General features: G+C 40.5%; 1 protein-coding gene across 1 annotated transcript; it reads left to right on the plus strand.

Annotated features, from left to right (window-relative positions):
* Positions 1-652: 652 nt before the first annotated feature.
* LOC104158826 (ETS-related transcription factor Elf-1-like) lies at positions 653-17830 on the plus strand (the record flags this gene model as incomplete). The annotated part of the gene is made up of 4 exons (XM_009696578.1): positions 653-959; positions 9105-9279; positions 16943-17050; positions 17666-17830. Coding segments are annotated over exons 1-4 (520 nt in total), but the record flags the coding sequence as incomplete, so codon positions are not given.
* Between the last annotated feature and the right edge of the window lie 634 nt (positions 17831-18464).

An 18464-nucleotide genomic window follows, 5' to 3' on the forward strand; every position in this document is an offset into this window, starting at 1 on the left:
CAATGCTGTTTCCTTCCGGCTGCTTGTGAGCCTGTGGTAGAGATAAGGATACGTTTACAGTGCATTTTTAACAAGAAGCTGAAGATCTGCTTCGTGTAGGAACTCGGGGACTCTCTGGATTATACAAAGATTTTATTTACTGGTTTCATCTGTTTGACACTGTGGGAATCAAGATCTAGAACATTTTACTTGCAAAATAACAACTTTGCTAAATTTTAATTGTGTGTGAAGAAGAAAGGTGATATACTGGAGATACCCTACAGCTGAGTAGGTCAGTCTGAGTTTCGTATTTTCACTTTGAATGTACCTTAAAGATAAGGGTTACTAATGGACATGAAAACTACATATATGAATCAAATGAAAAGATGGATTTTCTTTTTGTTAACTTTTGTAAGTTTTTCTTAGTCTTATGCTTTTAATATGAAACACTTTGATGTCTTACTTCCTGAAACAGTTTTCTTTTTAAGTGAATGAAAATTCAGATGTATTAATCAGTGAAAGTAATACTTCTGAAGATACAAAGGTGCCTTGACTTCCTTGGAGTTAGATAGAACAGTTATCATTCGGAGCAAGCTTTATTGTAACTGCTACTATTTCACATAGCTAAAGCAATCATTTCTTCATTACAAGTTGTTTTTTTTCCCTCCACAGTGATAACGGCTATCGAGGTGGGAAGAACAACTCAGGAAAGGATTTCCCTTGGTTTGTTTCCCTTTGAGAACAGAAGAACCTGGGAACACTGATGATCTAAGAAGTACTAACACTGATACTTGATTCATTTCGTGATCCTGCCTTTCTGCGCAGCTGGACCTTGGTGACTCTCTGTTCTTTCACATTCGAGGACATTTTTCTTTGTATGTGGAGCTGAGACCTGGGAATGCGTTATTATGGCAGCAGTTGTACAGCAGAATGAGCTTGTGTTTGAATTTGCCAGCAACGTCATGGAGGATGAGCAGCAGGTATGGGACAGTGTAAGAAACTGTATTCGTGCAAGTTGGTGCTAGGAATATTATGAAAACATGAGGAAAAAATGTGGTGTAAAACACTAAAAAAGCAAACATTGAGGTCATGATTGTTGCAGCAGATCTTTGCGCTGTTTCAAAAACTTCCTGTTGCTTCCTCTAACTTGCATGGGCGGAATAGAAATTGGTTGAAATGTTACAACTTCTGCAGTATTGCAGACACATCCGCCTCTGAAAATGTTTTTCCTGGGTTGCTGAGTTGTGCCAGTAGAATCCATCCATTTGTGATACACAGTTCCCCAAATTCTGGTATTTGACGGTAGTTTAAACTTTCCTAGTGTGCTAGGACAAAATTCTGAATAGAAGTAATAGTCATGCTACAGATGACTGGAAGGAGCAGTAGGTACCTACTCACTGCTTTTTACAGATTGGTTTAAAAATTGTGTTTCTGTATGCCAGCGCTCACAGTTTCAAAGTTATTTAAATTGGTTTCTTTCACACTGCAGGGAAAATATGTGTTTCTATCTGAGCAGGCTCTCAGTTAGGTGTTGATTATCTAAACCACATCCTGTGAGTCCTCAGGCTTCAGTGAAGGATTCCTATTGTAAAACTCGGGCAACTCCTCTATAGGTGGTGGTTAATAGTAGGGGTTTGCATTTATTAACAAGAAATTAGGTGTCTGAGTACTGTGGAGAGACAGTTCTTAAAAGGCTGAGAAGTGCTACGACAAACTGTTCCTCTCTTTGTGAATGTGAAAAGCATTTATTCTCCTCTCTTTCAAAAATATTTTTGGCTTTATAATCTTGTCTCTGAGTTTCTGTATGGCCTAATATCTGGCTGGGTCAGTGGCCCGTTTCTGCTGTCAGAGTCATGCGATCATTTCAATGAACTGAGTGTTGTCTGTCTAAAGTGCTAACTCAGTTTTGGGTGGAACTAGTAATGTAACTTCCTTCCCTGTATTTTTCCAGAGCTTGTGGTAGCTTGGGGATTTAGATATGGGAATTGCACAAACATAGTCGAAAACCGGCCTTATTTATTACCTCTGTTTGTTGTTCGTTGCTGGCTTTACTTTACAAGCCAATGGGAGAGGGGAGATTTGAGATGAGGAGGGCTTCTTCAGTGTGGTTTCTGGGAGGGGCAGTGCAAGCAAATGTGGTTTTGTTCAGTTTAGCTTTGCTTTCTGCCTCTTGCAATTTCTTCAGATGCTCACCTGAAAAACTTAAAAAAAAAACTAAAAAGTACTCAACAGGGCAGTAAAACAGCTCCCTAAACAGAGCTTTCTCCAACTCCAGAACAAACTCAACCTTGGCGTTTATCTCATAACCCCAATAAATCCTACTCCAGATGAAGCCTAAGGAAAGAAGGTGTCCTGTAGCATACCCTAAAGGTGATGAAATGGAAGATGTGAAAGGCCAAAGAGAGAGAGTGTATAGCAGAAGGTTCATTGCTGCAAATAGTCAGATGCAAGCTCCTCTTAAATCACTGGGTTGACTTAGTTCAGATATCAAAGATGCAGGTAGCCAGCTAGCTGGCTGCATGAAGGTAGATCTTAAATACTCAGTTGTAGAAAAGCAGTCCTGCATAAGGAAAGATCTGGGAAGCTGGAGAAGATTTAGCTCAGACAAGGATTTGTAGTACAACGTTAACCCAAAAAGGTTACATATTGCTTATACCTGGTTGATTGCTTCTTACAACATAGGAGCTATTGCTATTGCTAGCCCTGCAATTTTTAAATTCTGGGCAGATTAGTTGTATTTAGGGATGGACAACACAATTTATGTGCTTTGAAGTGCTCTGTGTTGGTCAAAAGCGTTTTTTGAGCTTCATCAGTATATAAAAGTTGACATATTTATACACAGGTGTCCTTTAACTGATGTTTGGATAATTACTTTTGTGATGCCCCCGAAAGCTGGCATTGGAAGAACTTGGCTACTTTTCTCTTGTCAAGTCTTTGCCTGGAGCCCTGTTGTGCCAAGAGCTGTGAGGACATGGAACAGCTGTGGAGGGACATTTGGGGTCTAGATGGCAGCTATGCTCAGTATTTCACGGAAGTCGTAATTCATGGCTATTTTTTTTTTAATTTTTTTTTTAAAGTCTTGGTTAAGCAACTGTAAATTATGACCAGTCCATTTGCAAATGTAAGCATTCAGCCAGGGGCAGACGCCAGTGGGACAAACTCGGTCATGTGGCCCCGTGTGAACGGGAAGGGCTCTCTTATCAGCTTTATCCTTTTCAGTTTAGAAAATAATGAATTTTTTTGTTCTTGGAGGTTTCATTTATCGCATTGTGCTTGTATGGTAAGGAAGAAATGGGATGCAAATATCCTCATAATTTTGAAGTGGCTTGCACCAATGCTACTGTTAACCTGTCTGGCTGATGGTACATGTCAGAGATCCTGATTAAATAGAGAGTTTGCTTGAGAGAGAGAGAGAGTTAGAAAGAGACTGCACATGAAAAACTGGGCAGGATCTCCTACAAGCTTTGGCTGAGTCAGTGTTGCTGCCTGAAACTGCTTTTCTTCCTGTCTACAGCTTCTCCTCTCAATGTCTTTTCATTTAGTCCTTCATTAACTTACAGTTAACTTGATATTTGATCAGGACATTCTTAATTTACAAAGCTGAATAAAAGCAGCCATAGAGGCTGGATCCATACTAAGAAGTTTTAAATGGTGCCAGGGACACGCTGAATCATCACAACCATTAGGTTGCTAGCATGGTCCCCAGCATGACCGCTCCATGCCAGCAGCTGCTCTCTCAAGTGGCTTCGACGTGTAGTAACCTGTGCCTGAAGACACCTTCTGTACCTCTGAGGGATGTTTCTCTTCCCTTCCTCTGAGGAAGAGGGGTCAAAGCTCTTAGGTTGGGCCATGACTTCTGCGCCATCTTCTCATGCCTTGGTTTGCTCAATGTTCCCTGGTGTTGCCATGGGCGTTCTGAAACATTAAGTCACCTGGTCAAGGCCAAGGTCTACATTTTTTGGCTATTTCTAGCTCCTGCAGAAAGTCTCCCTCTTATAAACTTGCAGTTTTATGAAGTCTTTAAGGAAGTGATTGTGAGATCCATAATGAGGTTGTCTCCCCAGGAAAGCAAGCAGCATTTATCTGCCTCCAGTATCTCTCTGTGAAACTTGGTCATTTCTCAGATGCTGGCCATGGGAATGATTTAAAATCAAGAGGTTGCCTCTGCTCTTGGCACAGGAACCTTCACCAAGGGGAAACTGAAGTCCATTTCCTAGTCACCAGGGTCACTTTGCCTAGTTTTGTTTAGTTGGTTTTTTGTTTTGTTTTGTTTTGTTTTTTGTAATAAATAACCAACTGTATTGCAAGTTTGAATTCTGTTCGTCTGTTAAAGAGCCTTTTTTTTTTTTCACTGAGGTTTCTTTCTCTCCCTGCCCCCCCCCCCTCCGCCAATGTAGCTTTTCCCTGCTCCTATCTATTGCATGCCTTTCTTCCCACCCATAACTCACATAAAATTTATTCTACACCAGGTAGAAATTAGTCACCATATTCCTGGGACAAGTTTTCTTCCTTGGAGGACTTGTAGTATGAGAAGACAGTACCTCCAGAGCAGAAGAGATCCCCTTCCTTATTTTCCATTTCCACAACCAGGATTGTGTTTTGATCTTCTGTCAGTTGGTGACAGCTGATGAGAAAATTCTCAGAGAAAAAAAAGAAACACCTTGTCAGCATGTCAGACACCCAAGAAAAATATGAGAGCAGGAAGGATGATTGTTGCCTTTGGCATTTCGAGGAAGGCAGGATTCAGTTTTCAGGGGATCATGGAGTATGACTGATGCTTTCAGGGACCTTCCATGGACTTCAGCATCTGTCTGAAGCTTTGCACTCCTCCAAATTGTTAAAGGTCAGTCTACAGGACTGGTTTGTAGATAAACTACAATAAGGAATTTGGTGTCTAAGACCTGGGAAGATTTAAGTAGTAGCTCAACTCAACTGTCCAACAGACATGGGAGATACTTTGAAGCCAAGCCAAAGCTTTGGTAGAGCTAGGGTGTCATATTTTAACTATATTTTACATGAGAAAGATGAAGCAGCAGAAGTCAGCAAAAGGAAAAAAATACACAAATTGTTCTTCTAGGGCTTTATGTATTGATTTCTTGAAAAATCATTGCTGACACTTTAATTTGGGACTGTTTTTTCATTTTGGGATACTTTGCACCCTTCCTTTTTGTTAGTGCCTGTAGAACCACCTTTGTATTAGAAATAAATTATTTTGTGATCTTGCTATTAGAGAGGTAATTTAATTTGTCCTAATTGAATCACTACCTTTAGGTCCTTAATGTTTTCCCTGTGTGTAATTCCCATTACACAGCAGCATCAAAGGGCGCTGTAGTAAACATGGACGGGCTCTTCTGCAGTTCTAAATGTGTACAAAGTTATTCCTGTGTCTTACAACAACAGAGCTACAGGAAGCTTTAGCTTACCTCTCAATTGGGATTCAGGTGCTTTCAATGAAATCAAGAATATTATAGCAGTACTGAGGTGAGATTTTTACCTGTCAACATATATATATCATATATACTTCTCATCTGTACATCAGCATATATTAGTAGTAGCTTTTAAAACAGAATGAGATGCTTGTTAATGAAATCAGAACCGATTGCAAATATTGTACAAAAAGGTGATGACAGTTTCCACAAAAATGCATTTTGAATTAAATTTATTTGCACTTGCATGAATGCTTTTCTCTCTGAAAGCATATTATATATTTGTTCCAGCCTTTCCTTTTCACAGCCATATCAGGAAAGAAAATGCATACGTTGTACCTCTGTAAGGTATGAGTTGGAAGCATATAACAATCGTTCTGAAATAAAAGGCCACAAGAAGTGATATTTACTCTGACTCTTCCAGTTCAAAACTGTTAGTAATTTAAAGAAAACAACATTTAAAGTGTCTTACCACAAGTGAATGCTTTTCTGTTCATCTCGTCTCTTTCGGAAGCATAGTGTGTCAGCAAGCTCCTCGGACGGTCCTGTGCTGAGTTCAAGCAACAAAGGGTTCTCCTGCCATGAAGGTTTCTCTGCCTGTAGACAGATACAGTGACTGTGTCACACAGTATGTGTATGACGGTTGTTTCTAGACATGGTCAAAATACAGTTTAACCTTGCAGACCAGATCACATCTGATCATACAGCTCAAACCAACTGCTGCTGAAGTGGGTGCCAGCAGCACTGTTAGTAGCATGGGAAATATTTCAGTCAGCAGTGAAGCGTGTTTCAGTAACACATGGATGCTTGGGCTTTTGTAATTACGTTTCACAGCAGGGTGTTGTGTAGGGTGTAATATAAATAGGACTTTGAGAAAGTGAACTGAAAATGTGTGACAATTGGTTGGTTTTATCTGTGTTTCATTTATTATTCTGAAATGGTTTTTTTATGACTTGTCCCCACTAAAGACTAACAGCAGTGCTGGAGGTAGTTTTGCCTCTCAAAGGCCAAGTCAGTGACATGAGCCTCAGTTATTAGAGAATAATGGTGCCAAGCCAGAGTAATTTTTTTATCCAGAAGAAGCTAACGTGAGGCTTATCCTAAGCGCGGGCAACTCGATATGTTGCTGCAGACGCTACAACTATCGACCTGGTGCAGCGATGGAAGCAGGAAGGAGTGCCTCCCTTCGAAGATGTGGCAGGGAGGCAGCTGGCCCTTTGCCAATGGGTGAGTAGGAGATGGATGCCTACATCAGAAACAGACACCTCAACGCCTCCACCCTTTTAGAGTCAGTGGAGAGGAATAGGCGTTTTTAGGGCATGATTCGTCCTATTGTAGCACATGAGCCTAAAACCGGGCAAGGAAATTGTGCCCTAGAAATACTCATTTCTCTCTGTTGGTGCTGAAGGAAACCTGGGGTTCCTAGCTCAAGTCCAGGTGCCTGCACCACAGCTGTCTGAAGTTAGGTGAGATGAACTTCACCCTTAGCATCTATGAACTAGAGCAGGATGAGAAGACTGAAGTCTTCTTACTTGCATCTTCCCTAAAATCCATAGTTTTTACATGGTCAGTAGGATACTGAACAGGTACTTGCAAAGCCTGTACTCTTCTTACTTGCAGGTAACAGGAGCCTGAGTGGAGTGTTGTATGTAATTTTTTTTTTTTTTAAATGTAGTTACATATGTGGGTGTACAGTGTATGTAACTTACATCTCAAAAGTTACATACTGTGGCATATTACTGAAATTGAGGTATTTGAACTATTCTTAGAGCATGAATTGTGTCTCAGTAATGAGGCTGTAATAGACCATCTTCCTTCTAGTTTATGGAACATATTGTTGAAAATAAAAACTTTTTTTTAATGCATATTTTATTTTTCTTCTCTGTGTAGTGCTTTATCTTTTTTATTGAGGTGACTTTTATTTAATCGAAGCTATTTGTTTATTCTTGCCTGGAAGCAAATAGGATCAGGGATGTTGGGGTCAGTTAACAAACAGGATGCACAATGTGAACATGATTTCTTTCTGAGGAACAGTGGGGACCTCTTGGCCACAAGTGATTCCTGGTTTCTCAGCCCTGGCAAGATGCTGCCTTGGATAGAGGTGGCCACAAAGGTGTAGGATAGGAGCTGTCCCATTGCTTGACTCAATATATGCCTGTCATCTGGCAACATGATTGCATGAGAGGGCTTTAACTGGTCTGCCCTTTGTTCATTTGATTGATCTCCTGCCATGTTATTCTATTTTGAAGCTTGTGTTTGGTAGAGTGGTAGGTTATGTGTTGGTTTTTTTTTTGTTTAGCAGACTGTCCCTGATAGAAGCCCATAGAAATACTAGTTTTGTTCTTAATTCTTTCTTTTTTCCTGATTGCTCTTTACCACTGTTGTTGCTGAGACATATTTTACAAAAGACAAAGCAATTTAAAGTGGTAATTACTGTCTTTTAAAACTTCTAATTGCACTTTCTACTTTCAGTACTTACATTCCAGACTCTTCCCTAGGAGAGGCTGACTCCCATAGCCGTTGTCTGTGTTGAGACAATAGCTCCAATACTGTTTTCTATTGTGGTGGTGAGCATAGTGGCAACGCTGTGAGACATGAGCAATCCCTAAGCAAGCTCATAATCATATGGTTGGTTTTTTTCTTGTGTGGTTAAATAAAAAACCTGCTTGATCTGTGCGTATCTGTGCTGTTCTGTGAAGGGTGAGACCAAATGTACATACACTGTTTTTCTCTTTAGCAACTTTTTTGTTTGTTTTCTTGTTTTTAAGCTTGTCATATTCATGATGTCATTTATTTTTATAGTGAGAGAACCTTAGAGTTACACTAGACTTTCCTTTAGCCTGCTGTGCTATCATCAGCTATGACTTTCTTCCTGCAAATGACATTTTAAAAGACTCACTTTGGAGAATACTGTGTCTGTAGTAAATGGTATTGTCTGAAAACCTCTTCCTGTTGAATGGTTGCCTTTTCAGAGAGTGTGCATCTTATTACCCATCAGCTTGATTTCTGTTTTCCTAGCTGCCTCTTTTCTTCTGTATCTGATACAAAACAACTATTGAGACAGAAGGATGATGTCTGAAAGCAGACTTAGGAAGGAAAGCAGAGGGCAAGTAATGTCAAGTGACTAAAGCCATAAGAATTAGAGAGGGAAAGCATTACGGCAGGTAGATCAAGCACTCGCTGTTACACCCCTTGCTCTTGTAGCAAGTGTCCCCTAAAATAGTGATCTTCAAGTAGTGTCTCATGGGAAACGTGGTGCCTGAGAGAGCTTTGTCCAGTCCTGATGGCCACAGGGCTCCTCCACCCCAGCTTGATGGGAAGAGCAAAAGATTAAGGTGCTTGCAGCGAGTTACTTGCCCAGTATTATTGCCAGCAAAGTGTAGCATTTACTGCACTGTGCCACTCCTCTGTATTGTCAGCTTTTATGCTGCAAAATAATGTCATGGGAGTCTGGTATTACCTACTGGAGTAAAGTCAATATATTAAATACTACAGTGATAGTAAGCCTCTGTCCCATAGTGGGACACTGCTGCTACTTGGTTTTATGTGCTAAAAACCATCTCGTTCTTTGGTACTCCCTCCTGATGGTCTAATACTCAACTGATGTAGTATAGGTCTGTTGAAGTATCAATCAGTAAGTGGTTAGATTGGATGTCATCCAACTACCATTATTTTAATTTTCTTTTTTCCACCCTCTAGCTTGGTGATCCATCTATTTTCCCTGCTGTCATCGTGGAGCATGTTCCTAGTGCAGACCTCCTACATAACTACTCCGGCTTAACCTGCGTGGATGAACCTAGTGACATGATCACTGAGAGCTCTCTGGATGTCGCAGAAGAGCAAATCATAGAAGATGATGATATCACCCTCACAGGTTGGCAATAAAAGCATTGTTGTGCCATGCTTTTGCACCAAGATGGCTGTGGCTAATGGTAGAAAAAGACTTAAAGACAAAAAACAACAGGAAACAAAAATATAATAGTATTGAATGCTGTTAATTCTGTACAAGACAGAGAACATTACATTAATAGTGTTAGTAGGTGGCTTGCAATCCCAGCTGCACAACTGATAATGGTGAAGTTTCATCCATCAACATAGATTAAGACAGAGTCCTGCTCACAGCACCAAGATTTGTCTTTGCTCTTCGTTGAATTTGTTTGCTCTTATTTAACAGTTGGTACACACCTAAGTAAACGTACATACCGAAAAGCAAGAATATGCAACTTGAGTAAATGTACTGCTCTTAGCTTCCTGAGGGTATACAACTAGCGATAAAATGTACATGTTAGCGTGACTTACTGGTGCAAGTATGCTCAGCATAGTATTTGTCTTGGATCTCTAATAATGATTAACACCTAAAATACAGAAAATCTGTGCAAATTCTCTTAGAAAAGGTAGCCCCAAAGAGAAAACAATTCTCAAGAGGAAAGCTCAAAGATATGTCACATTTTTTAAAAAACAACCCCTCACTGAATGCATATATTTGAAGCATTTTTGCAGAACAAATCTGAAAGGTCGGGTGGATACTTCACAGAGAGACGATCTGTTTCTGTGTCTTCTTTCAGCCATTAGACTCCACACCTGGCCTGTCTCCAGGCCTGGAGACAGCTTGCTGGTTTCAGTCATGCTTTTGACATCTCTGACACAATCTTTTACCACCAAAAGTAAAACAAAAACACAACAAAACTTGACATGAGGAACAGTTCACAGACTGAATTGACATGAGTTGTTCTCAGTAAATGTTTTTATCTGATAAAAATGGCTCCTTTTTTTTTCTTAGTAGTGAATTATCTGTGAACAGACTGTGACCCTACAAATAAGTTAGCTGATTATTCAAGAAGGTTTTACATACTTAAACATTATTTCAAGTTGAGACCTCTTGCCAACTATTCACTTGCTATTCATATTAATTATTCACACTGCAACTGGCATTTCCTCAGAGTGTTACTTAAGTACCACTTAATGCGACTGTGTGAATTTTTCCTAGTGGATCATTTTTATGAATCCATATTCACTGTAATATATCGTGTGTGAATTTTTACTTGCATGAGTAATTGTGAAACTCCACTTTTGTGAATGCTTTTGTTAACATTTTTTTGTTGCTGGTCACATGAGAAGGGTTTGCAAATTGCTGCCAGAGACTGAAAATCTGTAATCCTTGTAACTGATGGTGTCCAAGGGTTTCTGGGATACTTTGGAGGCAGACAAATACGGTATTGTTCCCATCATCCATTGTAGTTCAAGCAATCTGGTTTTCTTTAAAGGCAAAGCCCTTAGAAAACCAGCGCTGCCACTTTGCAGAGATTATTATTATGAAGGAGATGTTAACTAATTATCTCTTTCACACTCATCCATCCCATCCCGCTAGCTACTGTGCATGCCGTTGATTTCCTTGGAAAGGAAAGTGGAAGAGCCCAGGCCGGGCAGGGACCAGCACCGCTGCTGAAAGCTGCTGCTCAGGATGCAAGGCGGGCGGTGCTGGCAGCTCAGCCCCCGGGTTCTGGCAGGGAGCTATCCAGTCTGACTCAAGTGGGGCAGAATTCGGGGCCCAGGGATGCAAAGGCACCCCACAAGAGGTGAGGAGAGGACATCGGGGAAGGAGCCCCTCATCACCTCCCTGCCCGCTGCAGCCAAGCATCGGCTGTGGCCGCAGCTGCCCACTTGAACTGCAAGACTGCCGTGGAAGAGACCCGGTTCAAGCATGGCTTGCTGTAGGCTGCCTCTGAAATGGGGCTAATTGTAACTGAAATTTCCCACCTTCTCTATTTTTCAGCTGCTTTTTTTTTTTTCTCTTTTCTTTGAAGTTGCCTGCTTGATTTTTTTTTTTTTTAATGGGACGTGTTTGGTCTCAACAGTGAAATGAGTTATTTTGCACTTTGAAGTCTGTACCAGTCTTTTCCGTCACTTCCACATTATGCCTTTGAGAGAGGATCAGACATTATAGAGACTGTACTAATTGCACATTAAATTATTCGTAAGACCAAAGTTCACAGCAAAACGAAACTGAAACCTCCATCATTTGTGACTCAACATTACTGAGAAATGGCTGCTTAATATGCAGGATTTGTTTGGTTGCTTTTTAAAGTTACCAGTTTTTCAGTACTGTTTTATGACTGTCATAGGTTAAGCTTCTCTTTCCTCCTAAGCTAACAGAAATTAGCAGTAGGTTCCTGAAACTGAAGCAATTAGTTTTTAGGGATCTATCTGCAGAATGATGAGCACTGGTAGGTTTTTCCATCTAGGATGAGGCTTTAGCCCTTCAAAACCACAGCTATCGCACATTGGTGATTACTTACTTGTAGTATAAATTATGACCTGCAGAAAACTATAGGAACAGCATCTGTTTCACATGAAACCCTGCTTAAAGATGGTTAACAACCAGCTCTTTAGTTACATTAGTGCTCACGCTGTAATTTTTTTTATAATGAATAGGCAGACCTGCCTTATCACCCTCTTCTTTAAAACCACTTTTCCATGGAAAAATTGCGATGGCAATTTATATGGTCAGTTTGTTGCTAATGTTATGGGATTTTAAATGATTAACCGTCGAAGTAAAGGATGATTAAGAAAATAAATTGGACCATTTGGCTTTGAATGAAGTTTTATCTCTAAAGGGAATATTGAATTGTTGGGTTTTTTTCTCTGAAAAATACAGGGGATAGTGTTTTGTGCAGGATGAATTCTAGGCCTACCTGTCAGATGGTACAATTTGCTACTCTTTATGTAGCTTATTAATGTGACTAATTATGGTTATAAGGTGCATAGGAAGGAGGAACGAATTGGATTATGTAACTTCCTGAAAACACTTTTTTTATTATTATTACTAATTTTTTTTTTAACTTTACCATGTCTGGCCAGTTTAATTTAGAAAAATGATGGTTAATCAAACCGCCTTTTTGTGGTTCACCTGTTCTGGCATTGTTTTCATGGGATTGGAGAAGCGGCTGCACTGAGACAGTTTGAGGGGGTGAGAGAGGAGGGACAGAAAATTTGTGCTTAGATGCCCTATGCCCTAGTCTGAATGGGAGCATGGAAGCGTGCATTTTCATAGATGGATAATGGTGCTTAATAACCAGTTCAGAAGTTATTTTACATTTCGAAGTTCAGTAGCATTTGGCTTGTACGTTTGGTGAAGCTTTAGTGTTCGTGGCAGAAGCCAAGCTAGTCTGGTAGGAGAATGAAGACAAAGAGATGTTGGGTACTGCAATCCTGCACAAACCCAGCATCTTTGGTGATCATTTATGATGTTACAAAGAAATCCAAAGGAGTAGTTAGGTGGAAACTGAACTTCATAGTGTTAATCCGTGAGGATTTTGAGTTGACAAGACGCCAGTTTTAAAAAAAAAAAAAAAGTACTGTTTCAGTTTCATTGCAAAGAAATTATTCACTGCTGCACCTAGCGTCTGGTTAGAAACAGTGAGGGGTTTTTTGTATAGCTCCCCAATGAGATAATTTTCTTTACAAATTGTAAAGCCTTATTGAAAAAGAAAATGAAGGGTGACGTAGGTCTCCTGAAATACCTGTCATCTTAAACTCGGTTTTCCAGCATCAGTTAACAGTCAGCTGAGAGTTGATACTAAAAAGCAGTTGCTTGAATGTAACAGCCAGCTATTCTGCAGAAAGGTTTTCATGCATCTCTTTCTACTTTTAGCAATTTTAGATTTCTTCCAACATTATTTTGAGGCTCTGGGGTCCCTGTTTTTGTCTATAGTAAAACCAGCAGTGAATTTAAACACAGCTGTGACGAGCACAGCCCTTATCTTGACCTGGACAAGGACTCGTGTTGTCCACTCTCCAGAGCTGCCGGCCACTGGGCAATCAACGGGAGTGGGACAGGATCACCAGAAGCGGTGTAAAGCTTTCAAAAAAAGACACTGGGCAAGGAGCTGGGAAAGCAGGACTTTGGACTGAGGTGGGGAGCTTCCAGCATAAGGCATAGTTTCTTTCTCCACCAGGCAAGAAGAGCAGAAGGCTGTGTTTGGGCAAGCCTCACGCTAACAGTGAGCGCTGACTCATAGCGAACCTGGATTCGCAGTAACTGGGCTGTAATTGGTGTGCAGATACAGAGGCTTACATTTGTGGCTTGCTCAGATAAACAAGAACTTGTAGAGTACCCTGGGAAAAAAATGAAGTTACTTTTAGGTGTGGTTTTCCCTTCCCCCCACTTTTTTATTTTTTCCTCCCACCCTTCACCACCGTTTTTTCCTTTTTTCCTTCCCTCTTTTTACTTTTTTCCTTTCTTTTTTACCTTTTGTCCTATTTTTTTTTAATTTCTACCTATTTAAGATCACATTTGAAATTTGATGCTTCTCAGAAATTACCTCCTCCACCAACATTCTTTCAGCTCTGACTTTGCCAAAGTGTGACAAATAAGCTATTTCATCCCAATTCTTCTTAAATTTTTGACTGTATCATAACTGCTAGTGTTTGGAATACCTTTCTGAAACATTAAGAGGAAAAACTAAAATAACAGACACCAACTTTCGTTTGGTAGTTGAGTTCGTTATCTCCGAGCACTGTCTCAAGTTGAGTGAGGCGAATTAGCACCTTGCTGCTAGTAGGACAGCAAGGCGGTGCTCCATCTTCTCTGTGTGATGCCCCACACATTGTCTTAGCTCCTGAGTTCTTGTAATTCAACTTGCTAACCCAGCAATACCCCAGAAACTTCTTTTCAGCCATTTTATAAAACTAAATTGTCTCACTGCGTGATCAAAAAAGCATGCAGCCTGGCTTGTGTTAAGTGGCAGGAGTTTGGATTGTGAACCATGGGCAGAGATGGGAGGAAGAACCACAGCCCTTGTTTTTTTCAGCAACAGGGAAATATTAAATTTGGCTCAAATCACCTTGTGAAGTCATTGTCTAAGAAGAAGCTTGAAAGGTGTTAGCAAGGGCATTAATGTGATTAAGAAACTTATTTTTGCTGTTCTCCATCTGTGGATAGGCAGATAGTTGAAGTTCCTTATGTTTTTTGTGAGCATCAAATTATATTAATTTCTATGTTTACGTTATTTATATGACTATTATAAGTTCCTTTCATTAGTCTTGGATATGGATCATTGACTATTAGCCACATGATGTAACTGCGATGTAAAGCTGGTGACCTCTGCCTCGCCTGCCATTATTCAGAGTGAAGAATTGACTCTGCTCCATCACCTCAGCACCTGAAAGCAAGCAAGTGGGTTTACAACTCGTACAGCTCTCACCAGGGAAGGAGCAAACAGTGACTGCGCCCTCCTCCCCGCCCGCAGCACTGAGAACCAGGAGGTACCACTGCTGGCTTTTAAATTGTATGTGGCAGCATAAACCAGCCACGCTCAATGGCTTTGGCTGAGCTGGACGTGATGGGTTACCTTCCTGTCCATCAAACGATGTCAGAACTGAAGACAGCTGCTTTGGCAGTGCTGTGTGCCTGTGTTTAGGGTGACATCCTTACTGTGATCTTCCTTATGCTGGTTGATGGTATGGAAAGTTCCCATCCAGATAAAACGTGGAACCAGAAGCAATCAAGTCAGCACTGCTGGGCCAAGCGTGAGCCTGCCTGCAGACTGTGTGGGCTGCACTTGGTTCAGTCTTCTCCTCAGCTGGCCAGGCATTCCTTAGGGATGCTCTTTGGCTCTTGGGGCTGAGACGCTCCGTGGCTGAGCTCCTGAGCCTGCAAGCTGCACGACAAAAGTGTCAGCAGTTTGCTGCCCCATCTCGCTCTATGGCTTCCCAAGCCAGGACCTTAGTCCATACTCACGACCTCCCCTTTCTCTTCACGCTGTCCTCCTCCCCAGCTCTGCATTTCTTGTTTCTTAAGCCTGTTTGGAGATGTCAGCCAGAAGGTGCAGATCTTTAACTGTCTGAATGTCTGTGCAAGGCGTGGAGTGGAAGGGGGTCTTGTAGACAACAGGGTGAGTTGCTGTGTGGATTGGGAGTTCGCAACACCCATCTACTTTATTCTCTCTTAGCCTGAGCCTCCGACACTTGGGGCGTGGTAGGATTAAGGTCGAGAAAAAATCCAGAAGGTAAGGAGGCTTCTCCTGAGCCTTTAAATCACAGCTGGGTGGACGAGGTTGGGCTGATGCGTGAATGTCTGCATTCATCTTTGCCTTCTCCTGATGATACGATTGCTGAAGCTGTAAACATTTGGGGTGAAACTGGAGGGGTTTTGGTTGTTTTTTAATTGTGTAATTGATTAGTGCTAGTGAGCTGTGTGCTTTGTTGTTACTATGTTGGTTTTTTTTTTAATTTTTGTTTGTTTGTTTGTTTTTGAAGTATAGGAATTCTGGCATAAACCTCTTGCTTTTATGTGAACAAGAAATGTTCCAAGTTCATTGCCTTATGTTTTATGGTGCATTTTTGCTTGCTTACTCAGTCGGTCTCCCCTCTCTCTCTCTCTCTCTCTCTCTGGTGACTGCCCCACCCAAAATTCCTCAAAGCTAAATGGGGAGAGAGGCATGAAGCTGACTCATTACTGGTCTGAGAAAGTAACAGATTCATGGGTGTCCTAGGGAGGGGAATACTAATGCAGCCCTTTGTACCGCTTTGGTAGATGCAAGTGAATTCCCCAGCGTAGCTTCAAATTCGTGTCAAAGGGTAAGGAAGCCTGGCCCGTGCATTTCCATCCAACAAAGAGTAATTTCTAAAAGAATGCGTTCAACAGTTCTAAAAGTTTATGGTACCAGCTACTAGAACTGAAATCTAACTTTTTTGTCATGCTACAATTATTTTGAAAAAAATTCTCTGGTAAGGTACTCCTCCAGTCAAACCAATGTTATCTTCTTCGACAGCTGTTATTTTGCAAAATGATGTATTACTGGATTTTTTTTGGTGTGTAGCTTTAGATGACCTTCATTATAAATCAATGCTGAAGAGCTTTGGATTTGTCTAATGACCACCCTTAATGAGATTGATGAGGGATTGTCTAGTGGTCAAAATTTTTCAAAAGTTTGCCAGCCCTCTCTATTTTTTTTTGGTTTATGTTTGTTCCTGGAGTCTGCACTGTTACCCCTACCTGTGGTCCCCATGGATTTGAATGGTTTAGGATTCAGTTACACCTGTAGGTTGTATGCTGTCTAATAGAATTTGTGGAATATTTTCTTGTCTATCCTCCAGGCTAAATGACAGGATATTTTTTGGTTAGGATCTCTCAATTATGGAATATACTTCCTTTGGACCACCATAAGAATAAATTAGTAATACTGGTTTTTTTTAAAGAATACTGTCTGGAATATTGTTTGTGGTAGTGATATTTCTTAGGGTTCATGGGTGTTGTGTTTTACTGCATGTGCCTGATCAGCAAAGGCAGGGGTTGGAAAGATGAAGCAGAAACAAAGGGTTTGTGGTGTTTTGGTTTTTTTTTTTAATACATACAATCTGAAAAATGTAGTGTATTAAATAAATCAAATGATTGCAGTGTGCGTTTTCTCCCCAGCTAACCTGTTACTACTCACCTAGTAGAAGACCCTATTTACCACTTTTTTTTTCCCCTAGAAATGAAATAGGAATAAATATGTTAAGCTTGTTAAGAGTTAATTTTTCTCTCTTGCTTTTAGTTGAAGCATCTTGTCATAATGGAGATGAAACAATGGAAACAATCGAAGCTGCTGAAGCACTTCTTAATATGGACTCCCCTGGTCCTATGTTGGATGAAAAAAGAATAAGTAAGTTTTTTATGAAAGCAAATCCAATCTGTATTTGCCTTGTTTATTTGTGAAAGAAAGAGGGATTTGGTGCAGCATGGATGCATAGAATTGCTAAGACTATTTTGCATCCAGGTAGCCTTTACGTACATAGTTTGGTTATCAGAAATCCAGTGTTGTATACAATGAAGAATTTCCTTGCCATGACAGAGTTGAACAGGTAAGGAAAGAATCAAAAATTACAGAGGGAAGGTGTGAATGAAGTCAGGTGGTTTAGGTTGCAGTGTTTTATTTGGCTGATGGAGGATTAGTCTGTTTATGTTGCCAAGATAAAAGAATATACACTTACATCTGCAGATTGCCTTAAATATAAATAAAAGTGTGTGATCAATAAATAATTGTGCTTTTTGGGGGAGTGGGTTATATCATTAAATTGTTCAATTTTAATAGTGCTTCTGCTTGTGTAAAATGTTGCCGGTGCATATATTCCATTATTAACTAGTCTTCTCTCCCTTGAAGACCTTAAGCATCACAGTTTTATTTTATTCTATGTTTAAATTTTTCTGTAAAAAAAAAATACCTTTTAAAAGTCCTTGTGGCTGTGTGAAAATATTCCAATTGTCCCTTTCCCTTAAGCAACTATGTTTGGCGCAAGTGAAGATGATGATATGGTGGCTCCTATTACACACGTATCAGTCACACTTGATGGGATCCCTGAGGTGGTGGAAGTTCACCAAGCCCCAGACCCTTACGCTGAATCACCAGAGACTCCAGAATTTGAACAACCAAAGAAGAAAAAAGGTAAGATGCTACTGTAGAACAGCAGCGTGGAGGAAAAGAGCGATGGGTGGCACGCTTGCCTCCCCTGTGGGTGTCTGGAACCGTTCTGGGTGTCAGGTCAAAATAATGTGAGTGAGCTCGTCTAGAAATACAGAGAAAGCATTTTCCTGCTAGGTAGTGTGAGCACAGATACTGGTGCGTAGATACTAATGATGTTGGAGAGGTAGCAATGATGGCTTATCCCACAAGAAACATGAACCTCTGCTTGTTCCTATTTATATTTTATTCTTCAGAGCAGAATTGCAATAGAAGCTATGGAGCATTTGTTACTGTGAATCCCGAAGTAGTTTAATTAGCTCTTATTTAGCTTCAACTAAAGATACTTGATATGTTCAGAATATGGGATGAGAATGAGGAGGGTTTTTTAGCTTTTCTTAAATATGAACAGTTTAGGGTTTTTTTTAAATAGCTGCATGCTATTGTGAACGTTAGTCCCATTTGCAGTAGTTAATATTTACACAGTGTCCACGGAGTGATGTTCCATTGGAGTCAGTGCTGTGCCAAAGAGTAATGAAGTGGTGTTAGTTAGACCTTCTGCTCCTGTTTTCCCACCTTGCTTCAGTGTGGACCCTGTCAGAAGTCCAGAAGCTGATGT

The sequence above is a fragment of the Cariama cristata genome, unplaced genomic scaffold, assembly GCF_000690535.1.
Source record: "Cariama cristata isolate BGI_N322 unplaced genomic scaffold, ASM69053v1 scaffold25223, whole genome shotgun sequence".
Taxonomy (NCBI): Eukaryota; Metazoa; Chordata; class Aves; order Cariamiformes; family Cariamidae; genus Cariama; species Cariama cristata.